General features: G+C 38.5%; 1 protein-coding gene across 3 annotated transcripts; it reads right to left on the reverse strand.

Annotated features, from left to right (window-relative positions):
- Positions 1 to 2,307: 2,307 nt before the first annotated feature.
- prkar1aa (protein kinase, cAMP-dependent, regulatory, type I, alpha (tissue specific extinguisher 1) a) lies at positions 2,308 to 21,326 on the reverse strand. 3 transcript variants are annotated; one of them, XM_056401139.1, is made up of 12 exons: positions 21,258 to 21,320; positions 21,100 to 21,142; positions 18,383 to 18,572; positions 16,875 to 17,042; positions 16,519 to 16,610; positions 16,363 to 16,424; positions 16,229 to 16,275; positions 14,530 to 14,688; positions 14,354 to 14,414; positions 14,112 to 14,233; positions 11,849 to 11,930; positions 2,308 to 6,995 (listed from the first exon to the last, which is right to left on the reverse strand). In XM_056401139.1, the coding sequence occupies exons 3-12, from the start codon at positions 18,554 to 18,556 to the stop codon at positions 6,823 to 6,825; spliced, it is 1,140 nt and encodes a 379-aa protein (XP_056257114.1). In that variant the 5' UTR covers positions 18,557 to 18,572; positions 21,100 to 21,142; positions 21,258 to 21,320; the 3' UTR covers positions 2,308 to 6,822. The 3 variants fall into 3 exon arrangements, with proteins under 3 accessions (XP_056257114.1, XP_056257112.1, XP_056257113.1); XM_056401137.1 differs by having other exon boundaries at positions 16,875 to 17,045; XM_056401138.1 differs by lacking the exon at positions 21,100 to 21,142 and having other exon boundaries at positions 16,875 to 17,045; positions 21,258 to 21,326.
- Positions 21,327 to 21,637: the final 311 nt, after the last annotated feature.

Here is a 21,637-nt window from a genome sequence, read left to right on the forward strand (position 1 = left end):
GCTAATGAAAATCACTACATAACAATAGGAAATAAAATTCCCACAAACCTCACAGCAAACTTCATAAACAAACCTCACAGCAAACTTCACAGCAAACTTCGCAACAAACTTCATAAACAAACCTCACAAACAAATTTCACAAACACACCTCACACAAACCTAACAGCAAAGGGGATCCAAGTGACACTCATGTCCCAATGCTGTCCCTCAGTCCCATGCAGAAAGTGTGGGGACCTCACCAAAGACTTTTACAGCATCCATCAGCATGTGGATGTTTTCTGCAGCTGTGGCCACAGCAGCCAACATGCCAGTGTTCTCCAGCAGAGTGTGCTGTTTCTAAGATCTTCTGGACTCCAGGGTTGGAAATGTGTCATGGAGTACTGCTTGTGCCTTTAACAGCAGGGCAGAGGTGGTTCAACACTAACTCCCCTAGAGACTGCAGCTTGGTTGCATCTTGTTCCAATCAGACAGCATGTTGTCTGTGGATGAGTTTGTCATTCTCATGCTCCAGCTCTGCTTTGAAATGATCTGATTTCATGAATGGAATGTAAAAATGATTCCTCATCATCAGTAGATCCTCATAGTTTGGAGCTCTGCTCTAAAGAAATCACATATATCAGGCTTTGGATACACACACACCTGTTAAAAGGATAAATCCACACATACATTCTGTACATTAACAGTGAATTGATGTTTACTAGCAGTACTGTCAAAAGAACAATGAACTAGCTCTCTGTGGGAAACCTGAAATCAAGTTGTAGCACTGTCACACACTTGTACTCCACAACAACAAGAAAGTGTGTTTGTGTCCTGCCCTGTAAACATAGACTTTAAGATTAGAAGATTTTATTGAAGGTAAAAAAAAAAAAAGCGTCTGTGAACAACTGGGTGTGTGTCTGTGTGTTTAGATGGGTGATTGCACAGATAGAGATGTGTTTGTTTTTCCCAGAACATTCTGTTCTCAACAGAGAAACTAAAGTGAGAAGAGGAAAAAGAAAGTGAGATTGGAAATGTTTGGGAAGAGGGGAAGTGAAAGCAGGCGGGTGTTAAACACACTGATTCTCAGATCCTTTGGTGTCAGGATTGCTTGAACATCTTTCAGTGTCCTTCATCTTTGTAGCACATGCTGACCAAACACCTGACTGAGGATCAACTGCAATGCGCAGTCTTAAAGAAGCTATATCTAATGTAGGCAGGTGGTAAACCCTTAATAAATTCCATAATATTGCCACCTACTGTATGTTCATTTAATATTGCCATCATGAGGGAGTACTTTATTTATTTCATTTTGAATGTTTCTTTTATGGTTGTACATTAATGTGATGTACAGTGCAAATAGGCTGTTGGCATTTTGCCTGATGTTACAAGCCGTGGTCAGAAGGTGGTATTGTTGTGTAGCAGTTATTCCGCCAAGTGCCTCTCTGTCTATCATCCTGTTTATGTTTGGACAGAGGATGGTGGTGTCAGACGGTTTTGTAAAGTAGTTGGTAAATATGCTCTTAACTTGTTGAAATATTCTTGTGTAACTACTTTTAAGAAAGTACCAGTCAATATTTTAATGAGATGGTGTATTTTTTAAGCTTTTGGTCTTGCTACCTGGTAAATGTGGTGTGGACCCGAGACCACCATGTCCTCAAGTGTGTAGCAAGACTTCTAACATTATGTTTAACTTGTTGAACCTTTTTTTGGACACAAGTTAAAAGAAAAAATTTGAGCTCTGGGGAAAAATTCCTGCTTGTCTGATGCTGTTTATTCCTCCACCACTTCACACATCAGTCCTGTTGATTGCATCCTGGTTGTAAAAGCCCACCACCATCACAACCTGACTGCCAGAGATTAGAACTATGTGTGTATTATTGGCATAAGCATATTGTGTTTGTCTGTACTTGGGACTTAGATGACAGAGAACCGATGTTGAGAAAATATTTTGAAATCTACAATCAACCATTCTGTCTTTTAAAAAAGTTGTGTGAAAAGAACCAAAAATCCTTCAAATGCATTTGAAGTTGTGATCATGTGATCATCACATTTGTAGTCATTTGCATAAATGGAGAAAAACAAAAGGTTGTAACTATGAGTGAAATAAATTCAGATCAGTAGATAGAACATTTCCAGACCTGTAGTGGAAGTAGAAAACACCACAACATGGAAACATTGGAAGAAAGCTCCAGCTCCTCACAACTGTACTGAAGCACCTACTGATCAAACATGAGTGCATTGATGGATGTGAACCATTTAAGCAAAATGATTGTAACACAGGAGCCCTCTACAGGTGAAGATTATGAGACAGCAAGAAAAGACACTGAAAACACTGAACTCTTTATTGCTTTAGTCCTACAGGGAAATCCAAAACACACCAGTTACTCCAATCAATCCGACAAAAGGCATAAAAACTCTAGAAAAGACTGGTCCTCTGGAGAGACCCACTGCAGGTCTGCTGACTCACTGCAGCCAAACACAGATGGTCTGATTGAACAGACACAGTGAGCTGAAAGTCAACAATCCAGGTTTCTAAGTGAAGACAGCACTACACACTCACAATCAATGTCTCGGCTCTCGACGGTCCAGGCAGTGAGAAATACTCTTGTGTACTGAATCAAAAAGTCTTTGAGAAACGCATTTAAAACAAGTGTGACATGCACCTTCATCAGAAAAATACAAGAAACCAGTGGCGACGGTCAAAGACCTCTTTAGAAATAACATAGAAGAATACTGTGTGAGATGTAAAAGAACAGCAGAACAAGTGACAAGCATCAGCAGTGAGTGCAAGGCAAAGACTGTACTGTACATCCAAATACATGTTTGCTAGTGGGCTAACTGTAAATATGTTTAATGTTGGAGAACTGAACCCAATGAAGTATCTTCACATCATGAATACACTGAAATATACTTAGATCTTATTTCAGTCTCATTGTGCGCTGACAGATTACATCCATGGCAACAACTGGAGTATAAAAATAGATAACCGGTTAGCAACAGGAAGGGTTAAAAGGAAAAAGTCAAGAGATAGAGGGTGAATCGACAAGTGATCTCTCCCCTGTCAAAAAATTAAAAAAGAATAATTGCGCTTCTCCTGCTTTCAGTTCATGTTCAAACATTATTATTAAAATAAAAAGTGCTCAGAGCATAATTTGGCCTCTGTATTGTTACAAGGTTGAATGTGGGCCATAAACATTTTTGAGATTTTCAGGGGGGCTATGATTTGGAAAAGGTTGGGAAACACTGGTTTAGACAATGTTTGACAATAACTTTGGCTCATTCAGGACAGAATTTTGTAGAAAACATTATTATATTCCTAATTATTGAAAAGAAATTGTTTTGCTATCGATACTGAAACTCAAGTGTCTAGTATCTGTACTTCTGTTACTACCCAGCCCTACTAGTGGGGCAGGTAGGCAAAACATTATGACTAAAGCATGAAAGTTTCAGCATATTATCTATATACCCTGAGGTTTTATTTCAGAAATGGAGGTAATTTGTATCTCACCTCTGGTGACCTTGAGAGGTCATTGACCTCAGCATTGAATTTTTCCAGTTTTTGCCCCATTTCTCCATTATAATCATGTATCTTGTATCTTTGCCAAAATTGCATAAAGATGCATATTTGCTGTTATGGCCATGTAACATCATTCTGCTTAGAGCACCATTTTGCCAGGGGACTACAGAACCCATCATTTCCAGGTGTTAAGTAGCTATAGCTTGTTAAAAATGTTGACAACTTCTGCTGTGTGTTCTATGGAATTACATGACTATCTACCACATTAGCAAACATTTTAATCAGAAGCGAGCATGCTAGTTTGTCTGGAACACACATTACTCCAGGGGGCTCAGCTCTGTCCTACGGGGTCTGAAATGCCTCCACATCTGAAAATAAACCTCATGGTTTATAGAAGCAGTGGAGAAAGTTTCATCCTTTAGTCATAAAATGCACAATACCTTCAATATACAAGTTTATCTACTGCAATATACTGCTTCTTCACTGTAATGGGAGAAAGCTAACTCCCTCACTGTCATGTATCTCAGCTATGACCAACATGACTGCCTAATTACAAACTTAAAGGCACTCCACCAACTGTACACATGAAAAGCAGTTGTGTCATCATGAAGAGATTGCAAAACAGCTGTAGAATTTCTTCTGGGATTCTCATGAATTTCCCATAGGGATAAATAAAGTATCAATCTATCTATCTATCTATCTCTCTATCTATCTATCTATTGTTAAACAGTCTGTGTTACAAACAAGTGGCGTTTAAAAGCGTGGGTGTTTAACAGGCACAGGAGTTCAAATCAAAGAAATATAGGGTTCAGTGTTTATGGAGCTTGATGTCTCAGGATATCTCTGCCTCCACTGCTCTGATAATGGTGTTTGTTTTTATGCCTGCATGCTGGCGTCAGCTGTGGCCGGAGTCAGTATGTTTTTGGGTTGTCTGTCTAATTGTAACAAAAACAATGTCTCAGTAACACCTCAAGGGAATTTCTTCAAATTTAGTACAAATGTTCACCTGGACTCAGAAATGAGCTGATGGGATTTTTGGTGGTCAAAGGTCAGAGGACAACAATGACAGATGAAGCTGTCATGGATGATAATTAGATGAATTACCTAGAGCTCTCATTTAACAGACAGTCTGATCTTGTAAGAGGCGTCGCGTCACTTTTTTTGTTGATGTTGGTGGTGTTTTGTGGGTTTTTTTTTTTTTTACCTGCACTCCCTTTAAATAACGGGATCAGATGTGCACTAAACAGTGACCTTAACAGTGTATACACATTTTTCTCTCAGACAATATAATTTTGTATGTCACAAAATGTGCAAAAGATATAGTCATTTACTCTTCATATATAGATTTGTAGCAGAGATGTAAATAGACCAACATAAGAGCACATGATGTCAGCAGAGTTAAAGGGATCCCAGGACAGTTTCCTTTAACCGAGACTGTGAACTAAATATGGAGGAACGAATCACATTTAAAGAGCAGAAGGAAAAAATGCCATTATTCTAATTCAGTCTATTATGATTTAAATGTTAAGAAACAAACAAAACTGAAATCATGACAACAAAGCTAAAATTCTAACAATGCGTAACAAAGTGAAATGAAAGAACAGAAAAGCTGCCAAATTTGTTCATAAAACTTTTTTTATAATTAGCAGAAAATGTCAAATGACCTAAATGCTTAAGAGGCTTAATTGGAAATAGCATTTTGTTTTTTTTTTCCTAATTTCTCTTCCTGGCAAAACATCCTCCATACTGTGAGTTTACAGCTGGTACTTTAAGAACGGTGTCTCTGCTAGGGACACCAAGACAACAAAATAAATACATAAAAAAAAAAAAAAAACTAAAAACAAAAGACCTAAGAGTCTACAGCCATGTTAGCTGTGAGGCTATACTAATACACAGCAGTACTTTGAGCTAAATGCTAATGCCAGCATGCTAACATACCCAAGAGACAATGATGCTGATGTTTAGCAGGTATCATGTTTGGCATGTTCACCATCTGTTAGCATGCTAACATTTTCAAAATAGTTGTAAAGAAAAAGTACAGCTGAGGCTGGGAATGTCATCAGTTTTGCTGGCATCTGGTCATAAACTAAAGAATTGGACAAACTGAGATTTTGACCTGATGATGGCGTCAGATAAAAAGTCAGAGGATAAGTTGTCTGGAGGGGAACATTGATAAATATTACAGCAAAATTATCTGAAATATTTCGGTCTGGACCAAAGTGGTGGACCAGCTGACCAACACTGCCTTTCCATGAGCCCTCCTGCTGGCACTGCTCAAACATCTTGACAAACAGAAACAAGCAGCAGTGCAGACAAAACTGCTTAAAAGACATAAAACCTCCTCAGTCAGCATGAAACCATCTACCACAGCATGTCTGTGAAGACTGAAGATCTGCAGAGCAAACTAACTAACTAACTTCGTGTTCACATAGTCAACACATTTGACTTAATACTGAAAAATCACTAATGTAACATTTTTGGTCATTTTTAATTGTTTTCCCATCAGACTTTGAAACTAGATTCTTACACTGTCCGCATTAACACTCTAATTTGTATATTTTGTCTTAATTTGACTCATCTTCACAGTGTGAAGTCACAGTCAGTCACACATACACCAGTATTTAATCTCACTTATATCTTCAAACACCTTTTAGGTAATGGGGTTACAGATTTTCAGTATATACACAAACAAGACTAAGTATAAACCTAGTATATGACTGGACCATGTATAGATACCAACTGCAGGCTTTATGCTGTGCTTCTTGTTACGGGCAGTCATCCAGGCGCTCTGGCTTCCTGGCTCCTCTGGAGCTGCAGGCAAGCACGGTCGTGCTACGAATTCACTGTGCATCAGCTCCATTACAGCAAATTAACTACATTTATTACATTAGGAGGAAATACAGTAGCTGAAAACTGTAGTGGATCTGCTGTAAACGCCCCCTGATGATGTCAGAGAAACGGTTCACACAAGATCTTTTTAAAAGAACAAAGGCCAATAGGAGAAGTCAAACACTCGGCTGAGCAATGGTGTACCTTTATCACACAACTGTATCCCTCAGTCAGTCAGTCAGTCGAGGATATTGTGTTTATAGGGCTGGCCCAGCTGTTTCTGTCCAGCCAAAAAAAAAAAACAAACAAAAAAAACAATAGATAAGAAATCTAAAAAAAAAAAAGAACAGTAACAGATGTATTAAAGTGACCTTATGGGGTAGGGGTGGGGGTGGTGTCATGTGGCCGTGGTTACATATGTGAAAGAGAGTATACATGGGAAAATAAAAGAGGTGTGTGCTGCAGTAGAAGAGAGGAGGGTCTGAGTGCTGACGAGCTCAGACAGAAAGGGAAACAAAGCTGTTGTATTGCTCAATGTTTCTCTTCAGGATATCAGAGCAGGGACCCAGGACTCTCTCAAACCGTGGCCGGTCCAGTTTGACACACTTAAGGGGTCCGCATGCAACAACAGTGGCAGCACGGGGCCGGTTCATCAGCAAGGCAATTTCACCTGGGGGTACACAGGAAAGATCACAGTCACACACTGTTTTAAATCCACACCATGCATATAATTCTATTCTAGCAGCCCCCATCCTGCACTGCGATATGGCAGAGAACAGTGACTAGACTAGACTAAAAATGGGTTTAAAGTTTACAGACAGAAAACTGTAAAACAGACAGAGAGGGTATAATGCTTTTATTTTTATGACTTTTTAGGTTGATCGTTTCAGCCAAAAACAAATCACCACACAAAAGCTTAAAAACAAAGATATTGCACTAAATGCTCAGAGAAACTACTTTGTACCAATATGTATCCTCTCCACTTTCTGATCCATCTGAACTAGTTTGCTTGAGAAAATTAACCTTAATGGGCTGTAAATAATTATCAGACCACATTATGTGTTTGGTGTCTATCCAACCAAGTACTAGAATTATTAATATTGAAATCAATATAATGCATCAATTAACAGTTTAATAAATTGAAGTATGGCAGTTAAAGGTAGCTTAACCAAATCACATAAAATTCACTAGTCAAAAAATGAGATACAGCTACTGAGATGTGCTAAGCTAGTGACCTTTAGCAGGAGTATAGCTGTTTTTTTTCCCTCTACATCAACTGATTTAGCTACTTCCTTATTTAATTTTATGGACGAGCAAACTATATGACCAAACTCTCATTTAAAGTTATAATGTAATTTTTCCACATGAAAATGTCTAAAAACAACTAGAAATCTGTCATTTTAATCATGGTAACAGTACATGTCATTGGTCTCCTGTCAATGACATCATATCCTCTATGATCATGCATCAGTTTGTTTGTCTGACAGAAGCTCAACATTGACTTAATCTTGTCACGTTTTATGTTATCTGGACCCAAATATACACAAAAAACAAATGCTGGAAGGTGGAGCGAAATGACATTACTCTACCAAAAACACAAGGAGCACAGGAGTAAGGGACGTAAGTAAGAAAACATCAAAAATCCAAACAGAAGTTCCACAGGGTAAAGCAGGACAAACCGACTCAGACAAAGGGGAGCACAGAGACTAAATAGACACAAGTGAGGCAAGGGTGATTTAACACAGGTGAAAACACAGACTGGGGCAGACAATGACAAATCTTGTTTTAAGTCACATACACTTTTTACACCTTGGTGGTTTTCAACTCTATATTTGAACCAGATGAGGGATTTCAGTCATCGGACATCTGGATCTGAAGTTATCAGAGAAACAAGCTGAGGAAATGTTAGACAGCTCAGCTCCCAGCTGCTGGAGACGTCCTGTCCTGTGTCACTGAAGAGCAAGTCAAACTGCTTTATTCAGTGTTTCTACTGGTTTTAATCCCCTGGTGTTTGTTATGGAGAGGACGACACCTCTGTGGATAATTCAGCTGCTGGTAAAAACCTGCTGAACAGCTGGTTCAAAAGTTATTAAAGAAACAAAAAGGTAAACAGTCTCAGTTTCCAGGTACTATGAGACATCATGTGTCTGCTGAAGAGCATCTGCGAATCACTGATTTTTTTTGTGACATTTTTGCCTTTATTCAGATAGCTACAGTGAGAGAGACAGAAAAGTCAGGGAGAGACAGAATGACATGTGAGCCACGGGTCGGACTGGAACCCGGGACGCTGCGGGAAGGACTAAGACTTTGTGGTCTTTCTATCAGGTAAACCGCCGGGGCCCAAACCCCCGATTTTTAAAGTGAAACTGTGGTGTGGTTTTTAGGTTCATTTTACTGTAGATTTAGAAGGCTGTTTTCGGTATGACCTAATGTTTTTCTTCACAGTAAAACAGATGAAAATTGGACGAATTCTCGCACATCAGTTACGACAAAAAACTGCCAATCAGATTATACCTGCAATCAATGATGAACAAGGTTCAAAGTGTACAGATAGCCTCAAAATTAACTCCTGTTTTCAAAATTTCTATCAAGTATTATACACGTCAGAATTTCCAACTACACCCTCCGTGTTGGAGGATTTTTTAAGATCCCTACACGTTCCATCTGTAGGCCCAAACATAGCTGATTCATTGGAGAAAGACTTCTCGGCCCTGGAAATAATATCTGCAATCAGATCTATGCAAAGCGGCAAGTCCCCAGGGCCGGACGGATATCCGACAGATTTCTTCAAAAAATTCTCAGACCAACTTGCCCCTTTACTAATGTCAGTTTTTGAAGAATCCCTTTCACTTAAGACCTTACCTCCGACCATGTGCCAAACAGTAATCACTGTAATTCTCAAAAAAGGGAAAAACCCTCTAGAGTGCAATTCATTCCGCCCAATTTCTCTCCTTAACACGGATGCAAAAATCCTTGCCAAGGTTCTGGCACGCCGACTGGAAGTGTTCTTCCTTCCATTATATCACCCGACCAAACAGGTTTTATTAAGAATCTTTACTCTTTTTTCAATGTCAGACGCCTTAATATCCTTTATAGCCCCTCTCCACCTGGTGTGCCAGAGGTCGTCCTCTCATTTGATGCTGAAAAGGCGTTCGACCAGGTGGAGTGGGGCTATCTTTTCAGCACGCTGGAGAGGTTTGGATTTGGCAATAAATTCATCATGGATCAGACTTTTATATACTTCTCCAGTGGTTGCTGTTCGTACTAATAATAATTTGTCCCCTTTTTTCGAGCTTAAACGTGGTACAAGACAGGGATGCCCCATGTCACCGCTTCTTTTTGCGGTTGCAATGGAACCACTAGCTCTAGCTCTGAGGCAAAATACTGATATCAGAGGAATTCAACGAGCAGGGGAGGAGCACAAAGTCTCGCTTTATGCGGATGACATGCTGCTATATATATCACAACCCCTTTCGAGTCTTCCTAAGCTAATGGTCTTACTAACAGAATTTGGCAAACTATCCTGCTACAGGGTCAATGTTCAAAAAAGTGAGCTGATGCCTGTTGGCACTAGTAATGATGACACATCCTTAAATTCACTCCCCTTTAAAATTAACCCCAAAAAATTCAAATACCTCGGCATATGGATTACAGATAAACATAAAGATCTTTATGCTGCTAACTAAATCAGGATATTGAACGATGGGATCCCCCCCCTTCTCTCTGGGTGGAAGAATTAATACAGTAAAAATGAATATACTGCCCAAGTTTTTATATATATTTCAGTGCCTTCCTGTCTTTTTAACTAAGTCTTTTTTTTACCAAATTAAATAATCAGATATCAAGTTTCATTTGGAACAAAAAAATCACCCTGGATAAAAAGAAGTGTACTTCAGAGACCTCGCTCAATGGGAGGGATGGCACTCCCTAATTTCTTGTATTACTATTGGGCGGTTAACATTCGAGTATTGTTATATTGGATGGGTAACAATAATGATAACACTGACACTGAATGGCTAAATCTGGAGGGGGCATCTGTAAATTCCACTTCTTTAAAAGCCTTACTGTGTTCTAAGTTGCCATTTATACAGCCCATTTCTAACTTTACCTCTAACCCGGTTGTTTTGCACTCAATCAAGATCTGGAACCAATTTAGAAGATCCTTTGTACTTACAGATCTATCTCAGACTGCACCAATTGCAATGAATCATATGTTTGTTCCATCATTAATGGATGGTGTCTTTGATATGTGGTCCAGAAGAGGTATGGTATCACTGTATGATCTGTATATTGGCAGCTTTGCCTCCTTTGAACAGTTGGTACAAAAATATCACATTCCCAAATCACATTTTTATCGATACCTGCAGCTTCGAAATTTTGTATTCTCAAACTTTATATGTTCTCCCTTACGTCCTTCAACTGGTCTGCTGGACTCAATTTTTGATTGTAAACTAGTCAGAAAACGAACTATTAGCACAATATACGAAATACTGTATTCTCATAACTTGATGCCTTTGGACCTCCTCAAAAATAAATGGGAGACAGATTTAAATGAGCAAATTACAGACGACACTTCGCACAAAATAATACAGGGAATTTATTCGTCTTCCATTTGTCTTAGGCATACTGTCATTCAGTTTAAAATTGTACATCGACTGCACTGGTCTAAAGTTAGACTTTCTAAGATCAATGCTGATATAGACCTCACTTGTGAAAGATGCGGGCGAGATCCAGCCACTCTCTTACACATGTTCTGGATATGTCCAAAGCTTTGCACTTTCTGGCAGCCCATCTTTGAGACCTTTTCTAAGATCTTTGCGAAAAGGCTTGTACCGTCTCCATTCGTTGTGCTTTTTGGTGTAACCCAGATAGACTCCCATCTTGAGAAGTGGGAACGAATAATGGTGGCTTTCTGCTCTCTGCTAGCTAGGAGACTGATATTATTGAAATGGAAAGATCCAGCACCTCCAACATACAGTCATTGGGTTAGGGAAATCATGTACCATATCAAGTTGGAGAAGATCAGATACACAATCAGGGGGTCTAATAGAAAATTTATAACATTTGGCAGCCTTTCTTAATGTTTGTTGAAGATATGGAGGCAGACAATATAATACTGTAAATCTCTGCTGTTGTCCTCTGTCATCATTATTATTATTATATTTCTTATTCTCTTTTTTCTTTTTTTATCTGACTATGTAAATTCTGTATTTTGAACTATGTATTTTATACTGTGAACTCTGTAAGTCTGGTATTTGTGGAGGGGTGGGTGGGATCTACGGTCCGGCCTTTTTTTTTTTTTTTTTTCTCCTTTCCCTGTGTCTTCTGTTGGACCTATGTTAAATTGTAAACTATAATTTGTAAAACTGAATAAAAATACCTTGATAAAAAAAAAAAAACAGATGTCAGAGAGAAAGACAGAGGTTATGACCAAATTTTGACAAATTGACTTTGACCAAAAATGCAGTTACTGCATTTTGCCTTTGCAGGGCAGTGCGGATAACATGTCTGTCAGGGTCTTACCAAAGTAATCTGACGGTCCAAGTCTGCCGACCTCCACAAACTCCTCGTCTTCTGAACGCCTCTGCAGCACCGCTGCTGTCCCCTGACAACACAACAAAGACATCTTGAACTGCATATCCCAGGTATCATCCTGATACAAGATGTAGTGGGACTAATTACATTCCAGTTTGTCCAGAAAGTATCCACTATAGCTATTACAAATCACCTAGGACGTCCCAGGTTATGTCATGGATTTTCTTGAAAGAATTAATGTAAAAAGTTTCAATACATTCATGGGACCTTGTAAAATCCAACAGTAAAAGACATTTTACATTTTTGAAGTTTGGCCCTACAACATTTTTTGATTCTTTATATGTGTTTTCTGAGTCACGCTTATTTTTCTATGTATTAGGTTGAAATTTGTACTGAACAGCCAAGAAACCCTAAGGATAATTTCCAACATATACTGTATCTATGTAAATAGTTGTTGCTGAATGTTTTACACTAATTACACACGATTACACACTACACGATTATGTGATTATGTGTAGTATGAATATAACACATTCAAAAGTTACTTGGTACTGCAAGAAAAGGTACTGAAACCTTTTTATGTGAAATATTCATAGTGATTTTTTGAAAATATTTATTTTTTTTGTACGTTTCACTGGCTGTAATATTACATTTATTGGCTCTATTTCATCAGTAAATATTTGTACTATGCTGACATTAAGGTTTTCAATCTCTGTTATAGCAGCAGTCGTTGGCATGGAGGCATAATGAGTATTTGGGGCTGTAGGATTTTGCAGAAGTTCTTTCATGAATGTTTTGAGGAAATATGACATGAACTGGGAAAAGTTCAGAATTCTGGATGAGTTGATATGAAATGAACCCCATGTTAATGGTGGAATGAACGACTTAGAAACAAGCAGTCTTCACTTGTTGTCAAAAGGTGCTGTTTCTCTTAAATAAATATTTAATAATACAATTGTTTAAATTGCTTATAGTTGTTTCTGCCTTTATTTTAACACTATTAAAACTGCACAATAAAAAGGAGCCATCCCTTGATGCAAACTAGCCACAGGTTTTCATGACTATATGAATTCTGTATATGAGATGGAGCCTCCTCCAGTTCTGCATTCACTATACCAGTGACCCTCACTGTTTGAGGTTGTATAAATCCAGGGACTAACCCACAGGTTTTTCTAATAGATAGTTTTCTGGGTGCAATGTAAAGTGAGAATAGGAAACTTTTATTTTATTTTTTATTTATCTTTAAGAAGTAAATGTTGATTGCACAATGTATAGAATAACCTTTGACCACCAAAGTCTAATCAGTTTGTCATTGTTTCCAAGTGGATATTTGTGAAGGGAAAAATTAGAAGGGATTCCTTTTGAAGAGCTCTGGAGATATTGCATTCACAAGGCCAAAATCATGTTTTGTCAGGTCACCGTGACCTTGACCTTTAGCCACCAAAATCTAATCACATTGTCTTTGAGTCCAGGGGAACATGTTTACCAAAGTTAAAGAAATTCTTTCAAGGCGTTACAGAGATATTGCGCTCACAAGGCTAAACTGCGTTTTGTGGAGTTACCATGACCTAGACCAAAATTTAATCAGTACATCCCTGAGTCAGAGTGGACATTCGTGTCATATTTGAAGAAGTTCCATCAAGGCCACGAGAATGGGACGGACAGATGACCCGAAAACAATATGCCTGGAATAAAAAGTCACCACCCTCATGGACCAGCACAGTCCACTTGGACCACCATCCAACCTTTCAGGATTTGGTTTCTCTGACTTTAAGATTAACTGCTATATTTTTTCACTCAGAAAACAGTCAGTCAATCAGAGGAGAGGCTCAGAGCCTCCTCTCTTCTGATTGGCTCACTGACCTGTTGTTACTAGAGCTCCAGAGAGAAGCTACATTGAGCTGGTTTTTGGTTCTTTAAACTACAAATATATCTTCTTATGGAGCAACACGAGGAAAATATGGACCTTTTAATACAACCTGGCAACACTGGGGGGGAAGGTTGTCCATTGCCAATTTAAGAATTTTGGTTTTGGCTCATGCTAAAACGTAGACTGAAATAGAGAGCGTTGGGTTATAGTGGCAACAAACTTTTGTTTGACAAGCAGGATTACACCACAGAATGTCACATGGCGAACAAACATCCTACACCAACAGGTTTGGGACAAATATGTGTACTGTTAAACACCTACAGTATACAAAGAACCTGGATAGTAAGAATATCAGTACTGCTTTCAGAAAGTGGTCTGTACCTCCAGGATGATGAAGAACTCATCACCAGGCTGTCCCTGGACCACAATTTTCTGGCCGTCCTCAAACTGCACTGTCTCCAAGGCATCAGCCACTGTCAGACGCTCCCACTTATCCAGAGACTCTGCTCAGGAACAACACTCAGGTCAACACATGCTCTCATCCAGATTTATGAAGCCAATGATGAAGCTTTTCTTTCACTCAGTCAATATAATGAAGAAAAACTGAAGAGCTAAGATCTCACCTAAAATGGAAACCTTGCTGAGGAACTCCTCGTACATCTTACGCTTTCTCAAAGTGCTCCCCTAAAAAGAAAAGATAATAGTAATAACTATGACAATTCATGTAATTACCTGACAGTGATTTTGTTTTTCCAGACCAACTCATTCTTGTGTCATTGTTCAGTACTGCAAAGCTTACCATCAGTATTCTCCTGTAGCTGTCTCTGTCGATGCCCCAGAGCTTGACATTGGACTTGGCCCGGACTGTAGCTGCACGGGGGGTCCCATAGATCAGAGCCAGCTCCCCAAAACTACCTCCCTCACCAATACTGGTCACCCACTCATTGTTGACATATACCTAGAGGGAGACAGACAGCAGAGATGCTGCTGTTGGCCTGGTTTCTACTGACATGGCAGGGATCTATTATAGCTACAATATAACGGTGGTAATAATACACGTCTAGGTGGATACTGAAACATCAACAATGTGTTCTTCTAGGTCACAGGATAAAAGAATTACTGCCTCGCAGTTGTCTGCCTCCTCCAGCTAGTCCAGTGTCAGTTCACAACCATGTCCGTCCAAACTCAAAGTGAAGACTTTGAAAGAACTTAACAAAAGGTATGAAGTGTATTTTTTGGTTAAATGGAAATTATGTCAATATTCACAGAGGGCACTGGTGTTGTGCTAAGTGTAACATGCTGACAGTTTCTTTTCAGAATTGTATCATCAACAGTTTAATTGTTGTGATTTTCTTTTTATTTGTGATGTCCCTCTCCCTGTATTCTACTTGTGAGGTTGTTGCTTCCTGGCTCAGGAGCCAGTGGGCGGGGTTTGAGAGGGCATCAGGAAACTACTTGCACCATGGCAGTTTAGGGCTGCAGTGTAAAACATTTTTTCCTTAGGCATCTTCAAACTGAGCGAAATGAGCTGAAGTATCTGAGCAGCAGACATAATCAGAGCTGCTCCACCTCTCTAAATGATAAGGAAAGGAGCTTTAAATCCAGTCAGGAATTGTCATGAAGAACAAATATAGTGAATTTATAGTTAACAATATCATCATCATTATAGCAAAAGACTATAGCCTATACATAAATGTTGTTTCACCTCATCCCCTCCCATTGTGTAAAGCACTAAAAACTCTCAATTTAACATTTGTATAGAAATGTCAAAGCACCTATGTCTATATAAAACTATAAACCTATGTCTGTATATAATTTATTCTGATCTCTTGTTCGGTTCTTTATTTTTATTGAATTATTATTTTAATGGCTCAACTTTCTCTATTTGTATATTGCCTTGGGAAGCCACCCAAACAGTCTTTCTTCTCTTCCTCCACCAGCTTTTTTTTTTGCACACATTACTGACACTTCATTCATCCACACATTGCATTCATTACTGACCGGCCCTGTTAGTACCTGCCTGCAGATCTAGTTTCCCAGACCTTATGTGTAATGACCTATGCAGCAAATAATTGAAGACCAAAATATTATTAAGGTATTTCTATTGAAGTATTCTACATCAATGAACTAATTTTACACCAGACAAGGCAAACTATTTTCATTACACAGCATACCTGAAAAACAGCGAAGCACAAAACAAGTGCATGTTCTCTACTGCTTAAGTTAAAGACGCTGTTTGGACACTTGGGGGCATCAGAATAAACTGACACACAACTCTACTGAGGAACAAGTTATTTCAGGTTGTTAGTTGTTAGTAGAATAAAATGCTTAATGGTTGTTCTCTTGTTAGTTGTGCTTTAATGTTTCCCTCACTGAACCACCAAAGCACATCTGGCTAAATAGGGAAAGATGAAGGCAACTTTTCAAATTCTTAATAAAGCAAGGCAGATGTTTTCTGGAGTTCAGAATTGCATTAAAACATGAGAAAGGGATCTTACATCCATCTCTCCCTGGTCAATGACGTAGAAGTTGTCTCCCTCATCACCTGGAACAGAAGCAATGAAGAGTCCTATGAATGAATGGACGGAACAAAAACACAGCAACGTCCATGTAATCCTGTGTAGAAACTCACCTTGTTGGATGACTGTTTCTCCAGCAATGTAGTTGACAGAAAACATTGCATCAAAAATATCACTAGAAGGGCAGTAAGGGAAAAAACAAGCTGATGAGCTGGAAATGCTTTGACAATGATTGTTACACAAACTACTGAAGGGATTGTTGGCATTACCTCCTCTCATTGTCATCCAGGTGGGAAAACAGCACATTCCTCTCCATGGCTTTGGCCAGGGCAGCCATGGTCTTGTAGTCTTTTGGGATGACCTTGGGTAAAAAAAAAAAAAAAGCTTCTTTAGATTAATCTGGTACATTTCAGGAAATATTGAGACTGCAATGTACAAGTGCTGCATTAGAGAGGTACTAATGTACTAATGTCTAAAGTGTGGTGAAGTCTTTTTCATGTAAGAGCAGAAACACAAGCGAACTGTGGAAACATACAAAGGTTGAGGCCATGAAGCCCCTACACAGAGTTGACTACATTATACCAACAGTGGTTAATGATGAAAAGTAACCATTAACACCACTCACCTTTCTGACATAGGAGGCAGCATCCTCCTCAGTATACACCTCAGCACTGATGGCTCCTCTCCGGCTCCGCCCCCTCACCACAGGGTTCATGGGTGGTGAAATTTCATCCTCACGGGAGTCTGACCATGAGCTGGACTTCTGCTGTGAAGCCATCTGCTGAGCCTCCTCCTGCTGACCAACAGGTACACAAAACCACAGCTGAGACACTATACACACTGTGAATGGTTGAGCTGTTATGTTTTTCAGATAAAACAAAGACAGAATAACAGAATAAATGAAAAAGCTGACACTTAATTTCATTACAAGTCTTTAAATCTTTTTTTGTGTTGCAGTCTGTTGCTAAAATAAAAAAAAAATATTATTTTTTCTCCCATCAATCTACACTCAATATCCCATAATTACACAGCAAATACACAAGTGGTGAATTGTAGAGCTGGCCACACGGACAAACTGAGCAGACTGGTTAGAGAGGAGATCAAGAACCTGATAGTGTCTCTGAGCTCCAAAGATCCTGTGTGGAAAAACTTCCAAAAGAACAACCATTACTGCAGCTCTCCACTGATCTGGGTTTCATGTCAGAGAGTCCAGATGAAATCTCTCTTCAGTGACAGTTTGTAAAGAAGCGGCTAAAGGACTGAGAGAAACCAGATTCTCTGGTCTGATGAGACCAGGACTGAACTGCTTAGTCACAGTTCTAATCATCATATCTAGAGGAAACCACACATGATGATTAGAACTGGTTGTCCTTTTGGAAGTTTCTCACAGGATCTATGGAGCTCAGTCACCAACAGGTTCTTGGTCTCCTCTCTTACCCAGACCCTTCTACTGATGTTAGTCCAGGTCCAGGTCTAGAAGAGTCTTGGTGGTTCAGGACTTCTTCATGTCAGAATGAGGGAGACCACTGTTCTTCTCAGGAACTTTCAATGCAGCAGAAAGACAGTGAGAGCCTCAACACAGTCAGTCTCTGAGCTCTGCAGCAGCTCCTTCCTCCTCATGGTTTCTGCTCTGATCTGTTTGTCAGCTGTGAGACCTCATATACACAGGTGTATGTCTTTACACATCATGTCCAATCAGTGAAAAAAAAAACAGTGCGGAGAAAATTACCAGAGTAGTTTCCAAAAAGTGTTTTTTTATTTTACCAATGAGCTCACTATATAGTCCTCGACATTGAACTACCTGGATAGTGAGTACGGAGGATTGAATAAGTAAGTGATTTCGGACACAACTTCAGAGATGATCCAGAGAAACTGAAGAACCTGCGCTAATTTCAAGTGTCACAGCAAAGTGTCTGAATACTTATGTCAATATGAGATTTCAGTTTTTACTTTTTTAATAAATTTGCAAAAATGTCTAAATTTCTGTTTTCACTTGGTCATTATGGGGAATTAAAGTAGATTGATGAGGGAAAATTTGCTGTTTTTTTTTTTTTTTTAGCATAACAAAATGTTGCTTTCTGAATGCAATCTATATTCGCACTGAATTAAATGGCCATACATGTCAGCACCCACCTTTTCCAGTCTTTCAAAGTGGTCTCTGAGGAAGGCCATGGGCCGTTCAGGCCGGGACGTGCACAGCTGGATGATGCAGTCTTTGAGCAGTTGCTGGATGTTGTGTTTCTGGACATACTGCTCACACTCTCTTAGGCTCTGCTCTTCCTCACTGCTTGTACTGCTTGATGCCATCTTTGTCTTCTGACCTCTAGGAGAAGAACGGATGAAAACACTTTGAACAATCAGGAAGCTGTTTTCTGTCTTTATTCTGTACTGATGTGCATTCATAGTTTCACCGGAGGACTTGGGGATTTACCAACTGAAATTTACAAACAACAAACCAAATATGAAAAGTCCTAAGCAACAGGCCATTCTGACTTTCCATCTCTATTAAGTCAAGTCAGTTTTATTTATATAGCACATTTCATACAGCAGGCGTAAACTAAATGTGCTTCAAAATAAAACCAGGGATACATCATCCATGACAAAATATAAAATATACATAATATAAGATAAGAAAATATTACATAAATTAAACATAGAACAAAAAACATACAGAATAGGAAGGTATTATTATTCTTAAAAGGGAGATAATAAAAATAATAATGCTGACTCACACCACACACTTAAACTAAAAGCTTATTTGTTTTACTGGGAGTCAGTGAAGAGATGATAAATTAGGGGTAATGTGCTCAGAGCTTTTGGTTTTTTGTAAAAAATATATATATTTTTTTTGTTATTTAACATCTGCTTTGGCAGTCCAGTAAAAAGTGCATTACAGTAATCCAATCTACTAGAAATAAAATCATGGACCAGCTAAATTTGGCTATAATTCTAAGATAATAAAAGGCAGTCTTACAAGCCTCTATACAATGTATACCCCAGTGACTGCATTACACCTTGTCTAATTCATTCAATTTAAGCTCTCATGTATCTAGGATCACTAGCAACCCAAGGTGTTTAAGAGTGTAACTTCTTTTTTTGGTGTGAAAAATTGATGATGCAAATGCTAGCAGGTATTTTTTTTCCAGTTTGACCTCGTGATGGCATCCTATCTAAAATCATACACTGGAGCGGCAATATGCCATCTTGTTTAATTCAATATAAACAAGCACAGGTACAATAATGAAGAAGCCTCTTAGAAAAGCTTATTGTCACAGTAACACGATGGTGCAGCACCTGCGATAAAGGTTTAGTGCAGAGCAGTATTTTCTTTAATACTGCAACTCTGCAAATGAAGACGCAACTGAGACTGCTACTACTAATGATGAGACATTAGTTTTGTGCCATTAATGAATCTGATCATTTAAAAGCAGAGCCAAAGCATGAGAATGATTAATCCATTCAGAGCACATATCAGGAGATATGCTGGGGAACTCCAGCAAAAGTCCTGGAGATGCTACATGTGTCCATCCACACTAGGCCTGCACAATTAATCATATAAATATAATTGAAACTACAATATGCTCGAGTGCAATATCCAATTCACAGGAGCTGTAATTTTCTTGATAAAGGTCAAATGTGTCACTTTGTTGTGCATTAATAGCACCTTGTGGTGCTACAGAGACACCTCAGCCTACAAATCATATTCTCGAGATGTAAAGGAACATATCAATCATTGCAATATGACTTTTTTGCATATTGTGCATCCCTAATCCATACTCAATGCTTACTTTGTGCAATAACCAGGTTGCAATAACCACTAGCACGTGATTATGATTAGTGATTACTGTGGACTAATTTGGTTTTGGTAGTAGTTAGTCCATGAGAAGTGTGCTATGTGTAACATAAAACAATATACACATGGAAAATAGCGGTTCACACTTACAAATATATTTCGACCAGATATTTCATAAATTACAAAAATACATTTTGTACATTCATTCTGTACAAGTGATGTGATATGATCAATGATTACATGTCGTAATTTGCCTCACATAGGAGGTGTGTAGCAGTGTCCGAAAAACCATCCATGCATTTAAGGATTAAGTTTGTGTCTCAACTAAGTTTGACATAGCCTACATACAATGCTGGGTTATCAAACAGTCCTGGGGCTCCCAGATATCCAGGGTCGCCAAAAAGCCCAGGTCTGCACATAATTTGATGAAATGTAATTTTGTTTACAATTGTTCTGTGTGGGAAGAGGGAGCATACATACAGCACAACAACGTGTTGATGGTTGGTTCAACAAACTTTTGCTAAGGGGCTCACGGAGACCTTTTGCTTCTTTTAATTATCTAACTTCAAATTTTGAATGAAGAACATTCACATTCAGTTTTACATTGTGGTGACACTGTTACAGTAAGAACGTGAATTCTTATTTACCATGTCCAACGCCCTTTAGCAAAGTAATGTAACCGGTAAAAACCTTAATTTAGTTAGTTAGTTAGTTAGTTTATTGTCCCCAAGTAGAAATTTATTTTCACAGTTCTGTACACAGAAACGCAAGGCAGTTAGCTACCCAACTAGCTAAAGTAAAACAATCTCCAAATTGTACTGCAGTACAGTGTGGTACATTACGCTACAGTACTGAGCAAGATGTAGTTAGATACTTTCCTCTGGCTAATGTTTTTTCTGCGTAACGTCTCAGTAAAGTTACCAGGGAATATAAAGCTAACGCTACCAGCGTACTGACTGTAAAAGAAACGTCCGTCAATGCAATACTAATGAAAGTTACTGTTATTAGTACGCCTGAAGATTTCTAAAATTAGCCATTTTGAATACAAACCACTTACATTAGCTTAGCGAGCTAACTGTTCGCAATCCACAGTCCCGTATCTAAACAATGTGAAAAATAGCCCACAAAAAAAAGAAATGACACGCTTTCAACAAATGCATCCATAAATGTGTGATAACTACCTATTCACACTAAAAACGACACGAAAATCCTCACCAAATAACGTGTCGTGTTTGTTTTTCTTCTTGACAGCAGAGAATCTCGACTTCCGCCTGTGTTTTTTCACAATAAAAGAGTCTCCAAAAAATAGTATACACGACTGAGAAAGTGAAAAAAAATCCTGTACTCAAAAACCAACAACAAATTGCAAATACAGATTCTGTACAGTCATGACTTACCCTGGGATTTCTTTGATCAAAATAAAACCAATCACTTACTATTTTGATAATTGATATATTCAATCATTTTAAAACTAACACATTAAATATTCTCTGGTTCCAGTTCCAGTTCCAGTTCCACACAAACACACCTGTATACATACAGTATATATATATATATATATATATATATATATATATATATATATATATATATAT

Source organism: Seriola aureovittata, chromosome 17 (assembly GCF_021018895.1).
Source record: "Seriola aureovittata isolate HTS-2021-v1 ecotype China chromosome 17, ASM2101889v1, whole genome shotgun sequence".
Classification (NCBI taxonomy): Eukaryota; Metazoa; Chordata; class Actinopteri; order Carangiformes; family Carangidae; genus Seriola; species Seriola aureovittata.